Source organism: Rousettus aegyptiacus, unplaced genomic scaffold, assembly GCF_014176215.1.
Source record: "Rousettus aegyptiacus isolate mRouAeg1 unplaced genomic scaffold, mRouAeg1.p scaffold_m13_p_3, whole genome shotgun sequence".
Taxonomy (NCBI): domain Eukaryota; kingdom Metazoa; phylum Chordata; class Mammalia; order Chiroptera; family Pteropodidae; genus Rousettus; species Rousettus aegyptiacus.
The window spans coordinates 126,385,842-126,404,469 of NW_023416306.1; the positions used below are offsets into that span (position 1 = coordinate 126,385,842).

At 34.2% G+C, this 18,628-nt stretch overlaps 1 protein-coding gene and 1 pseudogene across 6 annotated transcripts in view; both read left to right on the top strand.

Annotated features, from left to right (window-relative positions):
• Positions 1 to 18,628, top strand: part of TCF12 (transcription factor 12) — a 286,947-nt gene that overhangs the window by 172,846 nt on the left and 95,473 nt on the right. For all 6 annotated transcript variants that reach the window (XM_016160437.2, XM_016160436.2, XM_036238494.1 and 3 more), the window contains one exon: positions 16,272 to 16,336. In XM_016160437.2, the coding sequence (XP_016015923.1) occupies positions 16,272 to 16,336 (65 nt within the window). The remainder of the gene's footprint in view (positions 1 to 16,271; positions 16,337 to 18,628) is intronic.
• Positions 15,442 to 15,560, top strand: LOC118600791 (annotated as a pseudogene).

An 18,628-nucleotide genomic window follows, 5' to 3' on the forward strand; every position in this document is an offset into this window, starting at 1 on the left:
ATAAAACATAAGGACCTTCCAAAGCAGTTCCTAAAATAGATATAGGCTGAATATAATCCAAAAAAGTTAAGGAAGTAAGTATAGAATAAATACAGTCATTTCTGGATCACTTCTGTTCTCAATACTAAGAATATGTCTGTATATTCTGTTATTAAACTTATTATTGCTGCTAGAAAGTTGAATTCCAATGAGCATGGTATTTGTTTAACAACAATACGATAGTTACCTACCCTTTAGGAGCTGTCTTTTTACTTCTTCCTTGAGCTTAAGATCTCTTTTGATAACTCTGAACTTATGTACTATTAAACAATTGCTTGGGATCCCTGAATATTTTTTTTTTTAATTCATGTTACTTATCTGCTATAATTTCCATTCAGAATATTTTAAAGCATTTTATATTGGGTATGGGGGAAGCACCTTAAAGAAACAGTTACTGAAACACGAAATAAGATTTTTATATGGTCTGGAAAAAAAACAAAATATAAAATTTAGTAAATCATAAAGATGCAAGTAAATTCTTATGTGTTTTATAAAGTCGTGAATAGAAGACATTACAAGAACAGAAAATGCAAAGGGATTTTGGTTTCGATGAGAGCAAATGTGATACAGTAAAATATAATTAATAGGAAATGATAGGAAAATGTAAATAAAGTGGCAATACAAATTAAAGCGCTTTCTTTATATTACAAAAAGGGAAAAAATGTGAGTTATGAAGTTTTACCAAAGGTTAACAAGCTATATTATATTACCTCTGCAGAGGAAGCAAGGCAATATTTATGACTTCATAAAATATGATAGAAAAAGAATAGTTAGAGTGGACTATTTTAGATAGGATAGTCAGTCATAGAAGGCTCATCTGAGGAAGTGGCATTTGAGTGAAGACCTGAATGTTCTGACAGAAGAACATGTCTTGCAGAGAGGCCAACAAGTCCAGCAGCCTTCAGTGGAATTGAGCTTGGAATGTTTTAGAAACAAAATACAAGTTTATGAACAAAGTTGAGAAAAAAACAGTGTTCAAATGAGCATTTAAGTACTATGATTAGAGCAAGCCCAGTTTTCTTAACGTGAGACAGGTCCAGGATTAGAGGCCGAAGTCAAAGTTTAGGTTTCCAGGATATAGCATTCTCTCAGTGGAAGAATAGAATTGTTTCAAAATACAAATTTAAAGTGTGAGTTTTACTGTTTATTTTTTCCCCAAAATATTTTAATGAAATTACTGAATATAGTCTGATGTAGGCAAGAAACAATTCAGGAAAAATGTGTCAAAAATAAATGTAACTAGCTAACATTGTCAGAAATATAATCTTAAGCAATGACATAAGAAAAAAAGTTTAACAACAATTTTCACAAATATTTTCATGCTATATGACATCTAGAGCATATACATGTGTGTAATATATCAAATTATATTAAACATAACTAGGAATTGAAAATCTTAACAAAAAAATACTTAAGGTTCAATTTAGAGAACTAGGCAACATCCTGAAGGAAAACAGTACAGAAAATACAAACCGGACATTGTATTCCATAACTGAAATTATGAATAAGAGCTGGAAAATTGCCAGCTTTATAACCTTTTAAAAATAAGGATGTGTGTAGTGAGTGCAGGAGATCATATTCTTAGAGCAGTTTGTTCCAAATTCAAATATGTTACCAGACCTAGTGGAATTCAAAGTATTTTAGAAAGAAAATGTCTGAGGTTAGAAATAAGAGAACCTCGTTACAGTGTCATAAAAACAAAAGTAGTTTAACAAAGTTTTTAAATTTTCCAAGAGTTTATCAGATTCAATTTCTGTTGTGGTAATATCTAGCCAAGCAGGATGTTTTTAATTTAGGGTATTGCAAAATGTAAAGATGGTAACAAATTTGGAATCTGTTGTATGTTATCTTCTCAATCCTCTGAACAGTTTTTTTTTTTTTTTTGTCATAAAATCTGATTATTTATAGGAGTCAAATTTTGCTGTGTTCTAGCTTTCTGATCTATAAAATGGGGTTGCTGGAGAAAGACCAGGAGAATTATTATTTTTTTTTTTTAAATTTTGGGTAAAGAGGGGCTGGTGGAAGGATTTCCAAGAAGTGTAAAAAGCTTAGCAAGTTTTATAGTAGTCTCAATTAAACCGTTAGTTTTCAAACATTGGACAATAAATGGTGCATGGGTGAAGGGAAATAAATAAGATGAGTTCCACAATTCTCTGACTGACTGCCTGGAGGAAGATTCCAAGCCACAGCAATGGGAAGAGGAAATCAAACATCATCTAACAGTCTTACTGAGTTGTGACAAAGAACAGAATTCAGGGAAGCCAGGGAGGGTTGAATTTGCAGGGCAAAAGAGAGGGAGCAGAGAGGAAGAACTCGAGATCTGCAGAGGGGTTCCTTCAACTCTTTGGCTGACTACTGATATGTGCATACATAAGAGAAAACTTAACTTGAGACCAGTAAAAACACTTGAAAGGAATAGGCGGAACAATTCCTGAAACTCACACAAAATTGGGAATAGTTCTTCCAGACAGCCAAAGTAGAAAGATCTAATAATACAGGTATATCTCCTTTTATTGCATTTTGTTTTATTGTGCTTTGCACATTTTTTTTTAAGTAAATTGAAGGTTTGTGGCAACTCTGACTGGATCAGGTCTACTGGCCCCATTTTTCCAACAGCATTTGCTCACTTTATGTCTTTGTGTCGCATGTTGGTAATCACAATATTTCAAACTTTTTCAGGATTATTGTGTTATATTTGTTATGGTGGCCTGTCTTTGATGTTATGATTTTAATTGTTTTGAGGTGCCACAAACTGCCCATATAAGACAGTGAACTTAATTAATAAATATTGTGATCTGACTGCTCCCTGTCTCCCTCTTCTTGGACCTTCCTATTTCCTGAAACACAAAAATTTTGAAATTAGGCCAATTAATAACCCTACAATTGCCTCTAAGCGTTCAAGTAAAAGGAATAGTCAGGTATCTCTTACTTTAAATTGAAAGCTGGAAGAGTACTAGAGTAGAAGGCTTGTTAAGAGCCAAGATAGGCCAAAAGCTAAATCTCTTACATCAAATAGTCAAGTTGTAAATGCAAAGGAAAAGTTCTTGAAGGAATTTAAAAGGGCTAATCCAGTGAACACACAAATGATAAGAAAGTGAAACAGCCTTATTGTTGATACAGATAAAGTTTTAGTGGTCTGGCTAGAAGATAAAACCAATTACAACATTTTCGTAAGTGAATGCCTAATCCATAGCAGGGCCCTAACTCTCCTCAGTTCTGTGAAGGCTGAATGAGGTGAGGAAGCTAGAGAAAAATTTGAAGCTAACAGCTTGATTCATGCAGTTTAAGTAAAGAAGCAGTCTCCATAACATCAAAGTGCAAAATGAAGCAGCAAGTGCTGATGCAGAAGCTGCAGCAAGTTATTCAGGTGATCTAGCTAAATGAATTAAGGCAGCTACATTAAACAAAAGATTTTCATTTGAGATGAAACAGCCTTGTATTTGAAGAAGATACCATCCAGTACTTTAATAGCTATAGAGAAGTCAATGCCTGGCTTCAAAGCTTTAAAGGACAGGCTGACTCTCTTGTTAGGAGCTAACGCAGGTGGTGACTTTCAGTTAAAGCCAATGCTCATTTATCACTCAGAAAATGCTAGAGCATTTAAGAAGTATGCTAAATCTACTCTGCCTTTGCTTTCTAAGTGGAACAACAAAGCCTAGATGACAGCACATCTCTTTATAACATGGTTATTTTGAGCTCACTGCTGAGATCTGCAGCTCAGGAAAAAAAGATTTTTTTCAAAATGTTACTGCTCATTGACAATGCATCTGGTCATCTAAGAGTTCTGATGGAGATGGATGTTGTTTTCATGCCTGCTAGCACATCCATTCTGCAGCCCATGGATCAGGGAGTATTTTTGACTTTGAAGTCTTACTATTTCAGAAATAAGGCTATATAGCTGCCATAGATAGGTGTTCCTGTGAGGGATCTAGGTAAAAGGATTCACCATTCCAGATTAGTTAAACATTAATGATTCATTGGAAGAAGTCCAGATAACAGCATTAATAGGAGTTTGGAAGAAGTTGTTTCCATTCCTCATGGATGACTTTAAGGGGTTCAAGACTTCAATGCTGGAAGTAACTGCAGATATGGTGGAAATAGCAAGAGAACTAGAATTAGATGTGGAGCCTGAAGATATGATTGAAGTTTTGCAATCTCATAATAAAACTTTAATAAATGAGGAGTTGCTTCTTATGGATGAACAGAGTACATGGACTCTACTGAGAAGATGTGAAGATTGTTGAAATGACAACAAAGGAAAACTACATAAAGTTGATAAAGCAGTAGCAGGGTTTGAGAGGATTGACTCCAATTTTGAAAGGGTAAAATGCTATCAAGTATATCACATGCTACAGAGAAATTGCTTGTGAAAGGAAAAGCCAATCAGTGTGGCAAACTTCATTGTTGTCTTCTTATAAGAAATTGCCACAGCACCCCTGTCTTCAGCAACTACCACCCTGACCAGTCAGCAGCCATCAACATAAGACAAGACCCTTCACCAGCAAAAAGATTACAACTCACTAAAGGCTCAGATGATGGTTAGCATTTTTTAGCAATAAAATATTTTTAAATTGAGGTACATTGTTTTTTGGACATATGCCTTTGCACACTTAAGAGACTACAGTATAGTTGAAACATAACTTTTATATGCACTAGGACATAAAAATTTCACACGACTCACTTTATTGCAATATTCACTTTATTGTCATGGTCTAGAATGGAACCTACAGTATCTCCAAAGTATGCTTATAATTGGCATTGTGTAGAGTCCTCAGAAGGGTATTGTTTTGATAAGTCGAAATTAGCCTGGGGCTGAAGGCTGTTCTGGACCTGCCTTAACAAAGCTTAAAAGGCAACTCTTGAAAGGGATCCAAATGATGCTCAGTAACTCAACTGCTTACCAGGACAAAACCCAACATTCTTTAAAGGAATACAACAAAATCTAGCACTCAACACTGTGAACTACATAATATCTGGCATCAAATCAAAAAGTACTAAGCATCAAAAGAAGCAGGAAACTATCTCTGTAACCACGAGTAAAATTCATTAGCAGAAACAATAAAGCAGGAAATCACAGGGATGATAGAATTAGCAAACAAGGTATTAAAATAGATGTTATAAATATGCTCCATAGTTCACAAAACTATAGAAGAAAACACAAATATGGTGCAAAAAGAAATGAAATATATGAAGAAAAAATCTCCAGAAATGAAAAATAGAATAACTGAAATGAGAAATGCACTAGATGAGATTAATAGCAGATTTTTTACTGCAGAAGAAGAGATCAGTGAATTTGCAGACGTGGAAACAAACTATCCAAAATGAAGATCAGAGGACATCTAGCTTCTTCTTAAGACATAGAGAGCTACAAAGAATGCCATTTCTACTCTTAACAATGAGAAAAATAAAGCCTCAAAAACTACAAAATTCTTTTTTGAACCAATCACAGAGCTGAAATCACAAGGCAGTCATGGGACCTGAACTCCAAGGAGAAATGGGACACATGAACTGTCTTACCTATGACAGAGCATGGAAGAATAAGATGTCATACCAGTGACAACGCAAGCAGATAAGAGGAATCAGCTAAAATTTTAAAGTTTAACAGAAGGCCTGTTATGGGCCAGCAACATAGCAGTTTGAAATAGCCGAGGGCATCTAAAAAAAGAAGAGTTCAAAAGGGGATTTCACACTCACTCTCAAGTTTTTTCCCTCAAATCTCCAAGAAAGAATAGGGGGTAGGGCGGGAGACTGAAAGGAATTCCTGTTGATATTGCAGGCGTGCAGGTGCTGATAGCTGTCACTGTGGGAAAGACAGAAAATCCTGCCAGCTTCCCTGAACCCTAGGTACTGAAAGACTTAAGCTAATTTAGGAGGGGCAGCAAACTGGAAGACAAGAAACTGGTCTTAGACCTAAGATCCTATGCTGATACTAAGTACAGGTCTTCTGCCTGTCAGGGAGGAGTGAAAACTTTGACCAAAGGTCAACTCTAGCTATAAAGCAGAGTTTTGCTCTTAAAGGGAAGGGAGGGACGAGGGACAGGAAAGCAGTAACAGTCTACCACTAGGGGAGTGGCAAAACCATGGCGAGAGACCCACTAAGGGACACAGGGTCATAGGATCTACTCAAAACGGGATGAAAAACTAACTCTGGAAAAAGTCCTTTAGCACACCGGTAATATGGTAAGCACTAGGCAAAAGCAGCCACTCAAGACATGGAGTTGAAGTCTCTGGTCAGCTGATTGGTAACTACAACAATAACAATAATCCCATCCAGCTAAACTCTTGACGTGATTAAATTTCCCACAGTAAAGGTCTTATACAGGAGAGGAATGCTCATGTCCAGGCCTAAATACTGTTTACCTCTTCTATACATGATGTCATTTGTTCAGTCAAAATTATGACACACATACGTAAGAAAAAAAATTGTCAAGAGGAAAAATAATCTGGACAAGACTCAAAGGTGATTCATGTTGGAGCTATCAGACATGAATTTTAAAGTAACTCTAAGGTATTAAAGAATCTAGTGGAAAATGTGAACAACATGCATCAATAGGACATTTTTAGCAAATAGACGGAAGTATTAAGAGTCAAATTAAAATGCTAAAAATACAACGCATGATATCAGAGATGAAGAATTCTCTTAGGATCATCATTAGACAACACTGATGAAGAAATCAGTAATTTTGAATATAGGTCAGTAGAAATCCAGCTGAAACACAAAGAGGAAAATGAGTGATAACAAACAACTATGGGGCAATGTCACAGTCTGTTATGTGTGACTGAAGTCTCAATTGGAGAGAGAGAGAGAAAATGTTATAGATCCAAAGTTTTAAAAGCAACGTACACAACTAGGCTATAGTATGTTCAAATTGCTGAAAACCATCAATAGAGAGAAAATTTTGAATGCAGAAAAACTTGTATGTATAAGAAAATAAAAATAAACTTCAGCAGACTTCTCATTAAAAACTTTGTAAGCAAGACGATGATGGAGTACATCTCTAAAGTATTAAAATTAAAAAAAAAATTGTCAACCCAGAATTATATATCCATTGAAAATACTTTTTTTAAAATGAGGGCAAAGTAAAGACTTTTCCAGATACATGGAAAGCTGAGTTAATCCATTCCCAGCAGACTTGTGCTACTGCAATTGTTAAAGTTCTTCAGACAAAGGGAATGTGACTCCAGACAGAAACTTGAATCTACACCAGGACTCAGCAGATTTTTCTCCACGAACGGCCAGATCTCTAATATTTTAGGCTTTGTGCATTAGACATTCTCTGTCACAGCTATTAACTGTCATTGAAGCACGAAAGTAACCATAAACTACATAAACAAATGGATGTGACTGTATTCCAGTAAAACTTTATTTATAAAAACAGGAAGTAGGCCACCTTTGGTTTATGGGTCATAATATGCCAACCTCTGATCTATACAAAGCAATGAGAGCTCCAGAAATTCTAAAACTGAAAGTAAATTTAAAAGATACACGATTCCTCATTTTAAATTACAGTATAAAATAACTAAATGTCTAAGCAAAAATAGTAACACTGTATGTGTGGTATATAATATACAAAAGTCAAATATATGATAACAATAAACCAAAGGATGCAAGGGAGGATTTTGGAAGTAAACTCTTGTAAGGTTCTTATGCTCTTAAAGGGAATGGAGGGACAAGGGACAGGAAAGGGACAAGGGACTTGAAGGTGGGCCCTGTTAATTAAAGGTATACTATATTGTAAATCGAGAGCAAACATTAAAAAATAAAAGCCAATGGTACAGACTAATCAGAATACTCAATCCAAAAGCAGGCTGGAACAAAACAAAACAAAAAAAAAAAAAACAAAAAAAGCAGGTGAGACAAATGGAAAACATCTCACAAAGTGATAGTTCTAAATCACATTAAATGTAAATAGTCAAAATGAAGCACACAGAAACAAGAGCTTAAAAGAGAATTTTTTGACTTTTTCATTCTGTTTTTCAAGTGGTTTTATATATACTTTTAAGGATTTCTTCCCTAGTTGGAAACATCTTATATACTGCTAACACTGTAACAAACACTTCCTAGCAGTGTAACACTAACACCTCCTTTTTACCTAATAAAAACGATCTGCCTCTGCATTCCCCATGAACCTCAGACAACAACCAGACTATCTTAAGCCAGTGGTTTAGAACAGTCAGATGCAAGGTCATTCTGTAACCCTTTACCCAGCCCTAGTGAAAAAGGGAATAAGCAAGTTAAGGATGACACCCCAGCTTATCTACTTTATTTCCTCTGTATTACAGATTCTATAACTCTGTTAAAATTCACTTTAAATTGTTCCTTTATAATGCTGTCATTTCTCTTCATATCCCTTACCTCCTTTTCCAGATTTCCCATGTGTCCTTTGGTCTTTCTTTCTCTTTATTTTAGTTGTGAACAGAAAATTAATTGTGACTAAGTATTTATAGTGCTAGAGATATATCCATTCATTTATGCTAAGGGAAGAGTGAAGCCATTAGCTTTTAATGAAATTTAATGAAATGAAAGGCATAAAGAATATTAAAAACTTCAAAAGTATCCAAAAGTTTCCTTTCATTTATTTCCCTGGAATCTGCCTTTTTTACCCCTCAAATTAAAGGTTTTTTTCTTCAAGAATTGATATTCAAGGTATACATACATGGATTTTGTAGTTGATATATTTCATTTTAAAAACAATAACATTTAGTTAGCCCTTTCTTGTGTTTTTCACTGTTATAAGCACTTTGTCAATACATTTTACTCTCACAAAAACCCATGAGGTGAAACTGTTATTTCATTTCACAGTTGAGGCAACTAAGAGACAGAGAAGTTAGGTAATGTTAGTAAGAAGTAGAGTGGAAATTTAAACCTAGTTAGTGTACATCCAGAGTCTCTGTTCAAACTTCTTTACCATGTCTCCTCCCTAATTTTATTGTGTGTTTTTACCCTTCCTTTACTTTCTTTTTCCCTTCAACACAGAAACATTGTGACTTAAATTGATTTGTATAGCTATTTATAATAAGTTGGTGTATAAAGAACTTATTTTTAAGTTATTCCTGACCCACAAATGAACTTTGGATTATAACTCGTTGAGAACTTGAGGCCAGCTTTTATCTGATTTTAAACTGCAGAGGTAGGATGGCAGTAAATTGCAATACTGGAGGCCACTCAATGAAAACTGAATGCCTCATGTTTTACTCACAGTACTTGTCATGTAGCAAGAACCTTACTTAAATCTTAGTGGACCACAAAAGAGGATTTAAGACTCTTCTTGTCTTTCTCCATGTGTTTCAATAAAATAGTCTCCATTCAGTCGCTTTGTATTTATGTATTTTCTATGGTGTACAAAGTGTGCTGCCTTTTCTCATTATATAGATAGAAGTCATTGAGCCCCAGTGAGAAATTTTATTAACATTTAGAGTTTTTCTTAATCTGAGTAGAATGAAGTCTTTAATTCTGAGCATATTGATTTCAACTTGCTATATTCAACATATTATATTGGTGGTTAAATATCTCAAGGTGCATTAAAGAAATGTATGATGAGCTGCTTATACACTTAATTTTTGTAACTGCACATTGTCATTATTCTAAAAGTCCCTACATTTTTTAGCAGCTGTCTTCTTTCTACTGTTGGTAATGTCCAAATTTACATTCTTTAGGAAGGGGTGCCTGATGAATAGCAAAAACAGATGAGACTGTCAGTTTCATGAGATATTAAAACAAAGATATCATCTAATTCAAACTTGCTTAACCCATTTCCAGGTAAAGAAATTGAGGCCTGGGGATGTTTAATGACTTCTTCACGTCACACAACTAGTTCACAACAGAGACAGAAATAGGCCCTCCTGACTTTTTCCATGATTGTTTCATTCCATTCCCCATTTTTGACCAGATAGTTCTGAGTGGTTGCAGTTCCATTGACTAGTTTCTTTCCTTATATGCTAGTTCTTGCTGTCAAGGGAAAATAGCTAATTAACAATCATTTATTGTCTGCTATTTTATAGCGCAGTTCTGTTAAACTGTCTCTCTGCTTACATGTGGCTGTGTGCCATAGATAGAGCCTTGGAGTAGAATCTGTCCCTGGCATACAAACAAAACAAGTCTAGAATTCCAGATCAGTGTACTTTGAATAAGTGGCATCTGCCTTTTGGTCCTTGGGTGCCATAAAAAACAGATTCAGATACCGACCTTCCTGGTAAGGTCATGGTTTAAATTAAACAGCTAAAATATAGAAAGATGTGAGAAAGTGATTGGAGTTAATAATGAGCTTAATGTTCTGTTTATCATTGTATGATACAAATATTTTTGAGAGAAGCATTCATACAAGAATTTGGTTGAAATTGTATGTCAGAAGGAGAAGATTATTTAAGTGTGTAATTACCAAGATAATTTGATATGTCCCCCTCTCTTCTCCCAGTCAAATTATTTGGTGATGTGATTTTTACCAGATTTTTTTCTTTTTCTTCATTTTGGGGTAGGGGAGTAGATAAAATTAAGGTGTTAAAGGATTAGGTTAAATTATTTAATCCCTAGAAAGTCATAAAACATCAATTGAATTATTTCATTCTTTTTTAAGAATGAAATAACTATTGTGATACAAAGGTTACTTGATTATTTTTAGAGAATATACATTTAACCATGTTTTCTCCTGAAATGTAGCCAAAGGTGATATGACTCCTCGTTCATTCTATGATCTGTCAGATTGCTATAAAAATGAAATGTTTTCTTTCTAAATTCTGAATAACATGGTTGGGAAAATGTAGACATTAAGTGAGAAAATACACTTAAATTTTGAACCTAAAGAAAAGCAACAATGCAATATAGAAATACGATTTCGGGGACTATTTAGAAAATACAATTATGAAGTAAACTGTCTCAGAGAAGTGGAGTTTAGATTTTGAGTTACCTGTAATAAATATCTTGTTAAGTATTATGTATGCAGCACAATTGAACCATACAATGGCCTATAAAGTTTTTGATAAGTGGCTAAAATTGACCAAAATGTATTTATCTTATTCTTTTCTGTTCATTCATTCTTGATTTCTAACTACACAGCCACCTCACCCTGTCATATTGAATTCTGCATTTTAATTGTCCTCTCTGAGCATTCCAATGGCTAAAAGGTAAACTGTTTTCTATAAGCCTTCTCATCCTCCTCTACTTGTTAATATTTAATGTGTGAATCTGATTTTAGGTGGAGGGGTGGAGAGCATGGGAAAGGATAGCTGGATTGGTGAATGTTTGCATTCTGGACCACTTCATCTCAGATTTAGTCTCAAGAAGTCATTTCTAAAGCTTCTTCAAATTGCCCAGGTCTGACTTCGTGCTCTTATTAAGAATAATGAGATACTTTATTGGTACTTTAGCAGTTCTGCAGGAATTATTGATTGGGAAGCTGCTTATGGTTCTGATGCCTGTCAAAGGAAGTTGATGCAGAGTTAAGATGGAATAAGTGAAGAGATAAAGGCTAGATTAGAAAAGTGATTACAACTGGGAACTTGCTAATCACTGACCTCTATAGGGATCCTCTGGTTTATTGCTAATCTCACTCACACTTGGCATTTTCCTATGCTGCAGCCTCATCTTTCATAGCTGTGTGAGTAATTTGGCATGGAGTGAACAAGAGGAGGGCATAGAGAGTCTAGCAGCTGTGCTTATTGGCACTAGATATTTAAATATCTTCAATGTAGCCAGCAGTGTGCTTGGCACAAACGTTAGCCAATAATACTTAAACAAATTGTTGTGAAGAAAATAGGCAGGCATTTATGTTAAAACTCTTTTCTTTCCTTAAAAAAAAAAAACTGTTAGTTTGAGATTCTTTTTAGGTTTTCTGTAAATTTGAGCAGATTGCGACAAAAATGATGTGTATAAATCTCATAGTTAGTATTCGCCTTGGTTCTTTAAGACAAGAAGTACTTCATAAGCATTAATTAAACTGTGCAGGCCTGTGTGGGGTGCATGTTACTAAGTTGATTTTCCTAAAAGAGTGAGTGGGCCCACAGATGTTAAGTGCCTTGCAACTCGCCTAGTTCACTTAGAGAGAATTAAGAGCCAAGAGTTGAATCCAGTAATCAGAATTCCAAAGTCTCTGCTGTGATATACCCATCAGCATTCCAGATTTGCACACTTTGTAAGATAGTACCTTATGTTTCTCCAAGTGGTTAGCGAGATTCAAATTGTAGGTAACCTTTGGTAGTATTCACCCACAAAAAAAGAAGAAAAGCTGGGGTGGTTCCATAGAGTAGTGGTTAGCACGTCTGTTTTATACGCAGAAGGTCATGGGTTTGTGCCTCAGTGGAGCCACGGCACATACCCCGGGTGCTCCAGGCCCCAGGTGTGAGCGCATGGGAGGAGATGCCCTGCCTTCAGAGGTCCAGTTCTTAAGGCTTCGAAGACAGCAACATCCTTAGGTCACAGATTAGGCAGAGATTTCTTAAATAGTGTACCAAAAAATGTTAATCACAAAGAAAAAATGGACAAATTGGCTGTGTTAAAATGAAAAATTTCTTTTTATTAAAAGACACCATTAAGAGAGTGATAAGGCAACCTACAAAAAATATGACATAGATATAAAAGGTTTTACATGAAAAATATGTGAAGAACTCCTACAAATCAACAATGACAGACAATCTAATAGGGAAAAAAAGTGGGCAAAAAACTTTATAGTACCCTAATATCCAATAAACAGGAACTCACAGTGATTCCCTAAATAATAATTTGGCTGCTAAAAATATCTGTTGTCTTCCACTGCATTAATAAATTGCAAAAAAGAGCTAATTGTTTTATAAATCTCTTTACTAAGAACCACTAAGATGTTATATAACTTTTTGCTAAGTTTTTATTTTACTTTTAGAAATTCTTTTTTCTGCAAGTTTTTCCTTATAACAAGCTAAAATAATGTGTCTCTGTAATTTTATCCTTTGTTTCTAAGTCTCTTCACTAGGACCAAACAGTGTAGTCTGATTCCTCCTTGGCATAGTAGCTCTGTAAAAAGTGCAGAGACCACACTTCTCCCAGATGCTCTCTTCTCTAGGCACACTTATCCAGTTCTATTAGCTGATCTGGTTTCCAGATCCCTCGCCAGCCTGGCCCTTTGGGTTTGTTTGTTTGTTTGTTTAGTATTATTCTTAAAATGTGAGCGATACAAAGTAGAAAGCAGTTATCAGTGGACTTTTTTTTTTTTTTTTGCGAAACTGTGTCCTACTAGTACTGCTTTGGGTGGGAATTGGACTAGGTAGCCTCTAAAGTCCCATTGAAAACTGAAGCTTTGATCCTGGAAAAGGTCATTTGGTTTCATTTGATAAATCTGATTACTCAGAAATGGATGTGTGAGTCCTATAATTCGCTTGATCTTCAAGGAGTTACTAAAATTGGACTTAAGTTTTACCCTCTTTAAAGTCTGAACACTTAAAACCAGGGTTCCCAAAATCGGGTGTGGCACATTCCACCCACTTAAATGACCCTCCAAGAGGATTCCTGTAGTTTCAACTCTCTTCCACTTCCTTGGGTGATGTATGTGTCCTCAAGTCTTAAAGTGGAATAAGTGTTAGCAATTTCTAGTCATGTTCTTCCTACATCTCTTGTCTGGAGCTTTCACATATATAAAATAAACTCAAATTGACTAGGTTAATATGATGAATCAAAGATGAAATTTAAAATAATTTTTAAAAATAGAGATGTAAAGTACAGCACAGAGGAAATATATTTCTATATTATAATATTATAAAATACATTATAATAATATTGTAATAATGGTGTCGGATGGGTACTAGACTTATTGGGGTAATCACTTTGTAAATTACATAAATGTCTAATCACTATATTTAATACCTGAAATTAATGATATTGTATGCCAACTATTGAATTTTTTTATTTAAATAAGTGATTAATAAAATAATTTTTTAAGGAAATGAAATCCTATATTTAGGTTTAGTAAAATAATTTGTATAAATACAGGATAGGGTGACTTGGTCTAACAGTGGTTCAAGTTAAAAAACAACAAAAAGGTCTAATTTGTACCCTCAAGGTAGTATGACTATGTAAAAAGCCAATGTATTCCTGACTGCTCTTATGGAATAATAAAATTCAAATGTAGTTGTCTAGGAAGGCAGTTTCCCATGTTTCTCTTCATGTATGTGTGTTTTACATTTTCTTTTTTTTTGTCCTTCTGTGTTTTCCATCCTTATCTTTCTACCTACTTCTTTTCCTTAATGCTGATTAGGAAAAAAAGCATTTCATTGCTTCTGAAAAAAATCTGTGAGCTCTCTTCTGTAAATGAGAGATAGGATCCTGTTTATACTTGGTTCTCACCACACCAGACATTCTCAGGACTACCTACATTCCCATTCTTTCACCTCTGGGTAAAGGAAGAGTATTAAGGTCTGGCCTTATGGTTTACTTGTCTCAATCAGTACATATCTTTTTTCTAATTGCAATTGTTTGTTCTGATAGTTTTGGGACAGCATGACCTAGGTCTAAATGAAAACGAATTTGAAAGCTCTGAAACTATGTGTAGGACAGAGTACAGCTTATCCACCAGACAAATTTTATTGGTAAAACATTTACCTAAAAAGCCACATTGTTCTTATGTAAGCCACCTACCCAGAAGACCCTTCTTCTGTGACATTGTGGGTAATTTCATCTCCACCTTTAGTATGACCAGAAGGTGCCTATTTTTCCATTTGCATTTGAATGGAATCCTACTGGTTCAGTAGGCCTTATGGATTGCCCCAGCCCCAGGCAATTCCTAGTCTACTCCTTTACAACCACCCATAGTGCTTTTAGTATCTGGACCTCAAGACATCTGACCTTTATTATAAAATTTTTTTCATCCAAGTGGGATGTAAGCTCTTCCACTAGTTGATTCACTTTAAAAAACAAATGAGTAAGAACACTACTGTCAGTGGTCAGTACTGTGGGACATCTGTTCTTCCTCTAGAGCGGGCCCATTCCATTCCTGTCACTTGGCCATCTAACTTTTGAACTGCAGATGTAGTCTCATCAGGAATTTTTATACATTTCAGGAAATAGTATAAATTGGCATGGCGAGTTCAGAGAATAGTAAGCCAATACTATAAAATTGACAGTGCACATCCTTTAATCCAGCAGTTCTACTGCTTTGTGTCTTTCTGGAGAAACTCTTATGTGAGTGTAAGACATGCACAAATACATTTGTTTCAGTACTCTTCATGATCACAAAAAAAGTAGGAACATTCTATTTTTTACTAGGGAAATAGATCACCTGTGATTTTATTTGTATAATGGGACCATTTTCTAATGGTAAAAATGAATGAACTAGGTGTCTTTTATCAACGTATATCTCAAAAATATAATATCGCACAAAAAAAACAAATTTCAAAAGAAAGATACTATGTAATCTCATCTGTTTAAATGTATTAAACACAGTCTATGGCCATGCTACCCTGAACAAACCCGATCCTGTGTGATCTCAGAAGCTAAGCAGGGTCAGGCCTACTTAGTACTTGGATGGGAGAACACCTAGGAAGACCAGGTGGTGTAGGCATAAAAAATAAAAAATAAAGGATTGTAAGCTGGCAATGTCCTTGCAATTGTGAGGTCAAGCAAGGATTGCCTCACCTAAAAAAATAATAATAAAATTAAAAACATTTAAAAAATTAAAAAACAAAAACAATGGTTAAAAATAAATGTATTAAATACAAAATGTATTTTAAATAAAAATAAATAAGGTAAATAAATGTATTAACACAAATAGTATTGTATATTATTTGAGGACACAAATATATATTAAAAGGTTAAGAATATACATAGAAATCATATACCAACTTTATGATAGTGATTACTTTGGAGTGTAGGATGAGATTTGACTTGTGTTTATACTGTTTTAGTTTCAGAGAGAGAGGAGAGAGAGAAATGTTCAGTCTAAATCAAATATGAGAAAACATATTCCTCCCTAGTGGGTGCACGGTCATACTATTGGCTGTATAGAGGTCCATTCTTTTCTATTCTTTTCAGTATTTTCTAATGTTTCACTATGAAAAAAAAATATTTAGTAAAATAAATGTTATTATATGTAGAAAGTCATTTGACTGTTAAACTGTGGAACGATAGAAAGTTTTTTAAATTTTACTTATTGGATTTTATCTTGTTTCTAATTTGTTTGTACTTCCAAACCCCAGTATAATTATCATGAATGGTCTAGAAGTTGAATTGACTATGAGGATTTTTATATAAAGTTATTTTCTTTGCTTTATAGGAAAAACATCAGAGAGAGGCTCATTTTCCCTGTACAGCAGAGACACCGGTTTACCAGGATGTCAAGTAAGTTTAATAATTACAAAAGCTGTAAGATTATTTTTTAACACATAAATAAAGATTCTAATGGAGGAGGTAGAAATTTATCCAATTTATTTCACCATTATTTGTGCCTTTAATTTATGACAAAATGTGTTAAATTTTTAGTAATTGAAAATGTTCTTATGCTACTTCTGCTTAAAATGGTTTCCCTTTCCTAGATTGAAGATTTTAAAAACTCGCATCCATTTTAACTGGAAGCAGAGTAGCAGTTATTTTCCTACCCCTTTCTGAAATGCTTATTTCTGAAAATGATTTTTACATATTTTCTAAACAAAATAGTTACTGATATATTACATGAAGAGCATACATTTTCTCTGTGAAGCTTGAATATTCTGTATACCTATTAACATTAGAAGTATTTTCATTTCAGTCCTACATCTAATCAATTTTTTAGGCTTCCTCTGGTCTCTTGGGAACTCTGTTTAACTCTTCCACATTCCCTAATGGTCATCTTCTTTGCTTTTTTCCCCATATGTTTAGACTGAGAGTCCTAAACACTTATTTCACTGCAGATTTCCATTAGAATCAAGCCAAAAAAGAATAGAAAGGAAAGGCAGAATGTGTTAAATTTGTTTTCTGTCTACATGCAGGCCCTAATTTCACACATGGGCATGTGAGCCAGTTTTAACTGTCATACTAACAGTACTACTCCATTTAATGCATACCCCATCATTGTGCCATTTAGAGTCAGAAGACCTAGGTTCAAATCCGATTTCTACAAGTTATCACCTATTGTCCTAAGAAAAGCCATTTAACTTTAAATTCTATTTCTTCATTTGAAAATTGATTTCCTCATTTGAAAAACAGAATTAGCAATTTTTGCTTCTACCAACTTTGTAGGTCTCTCTGAAGGTTAAACTCCATGTACTTGTGAAAAAACATTTTATAAATTAAATAAATATTTTGTAAAGGTTCTGGTTCCTATAACCTGTAAATGCTATTCGAGTCCTTAATATTGTTTTTTTTTTTTTTAAGTTTATTGGGGTAACATTGGTTAATACAATTATATAATTTTCAAGTGTACATTATAATTTGACATCTATATATTCTATTGTATAATTACCATCCAGAGTCCAGTTTCCTTCAGTTACCATAAATCCTTAATATTGTTTTTAACAGATCAAAAAGTTTGAGACCCACTGGTCTAATGTTCACACTACTGCTAAACTTAAAAAAACTATTGTAAGCTCTTTGAAACTACAAGTGTCTAATAAATCATAGTTAATGCTTATATTAATGAGTTTTCACTTACATTTTCTAAAACTCTCTTGGCAAAGGTATTATTTAGTTAAAATCAGTGGTAAGGTCTATGTATATAATTCTCCAATTTTGCAAAATGAATCTTAACTGTTTTTGCCAAGAATTAATATATGTTTATACCGGAATTCTCATATTAAAAAACATTTATTTTAAATGTACATTATAGTGTTCTGATAACAATTGATAGCATTTACTGAATGAGTACCACCTGAGCCCAGGCATTGAATTAAGCATGATCACATTTGATCCTTTTAACAGTACCCATTTTGCAGATTAGAAAAGGGGCGTTCTCCAGAGGTATTAATAATTTGCTCAAGGCCATACATCCAGAAAGTGTTAAACCTTCTAAACTCATGCTTGATGTTTTTAACTATGATAGAACTATACTCTGCCGTAAGAATCCCTTAGATTCCTAGTCTGTGCCCTTATCTCCCTCCCATTTTATCTTGTTTGTTTAAGGAGGGGCCTGAGAATTTATATTTTTAAGTCTCCTAGGTGATTCTGATTTACATGGGCTACGGATTATGTTTTGAGAAACCCAGTTTCTCTGCATATACCAAATAAAAGCATACATGAAATATAAAAAAAGAAATGATAAGATCACTGTTTAACAATTGTTTATAACATATTGGAGAGATCATATAGTCCTGTGGAAAAGAGAAAAGTAAGATTACTGGAATGCATGAAGTATAAAATAACAATATTGCTATATACAAGAAGATTTAAAGGTATTCAAGTGAGGGAACGATTTGTTTACGAAGAATTCACAGAAAGAATGCATGAGCCCCAAAAAAGAAAGCCCCAAATTCAGCCCAGAAGAGAGAAGATTATACCAAAGACAAATACCATCAATGAAGACAGGAGGGGTCTTCAAACAAGTAAAAGGATTCCTTGATGTGAAAGAAGCAATGGCTTTGCTATTTATTATTGTTACTTAGTTCTGACTCTGCTGCAGTTTATAGGAGAGATTACTATGGTTGGTACCATCTGATTATA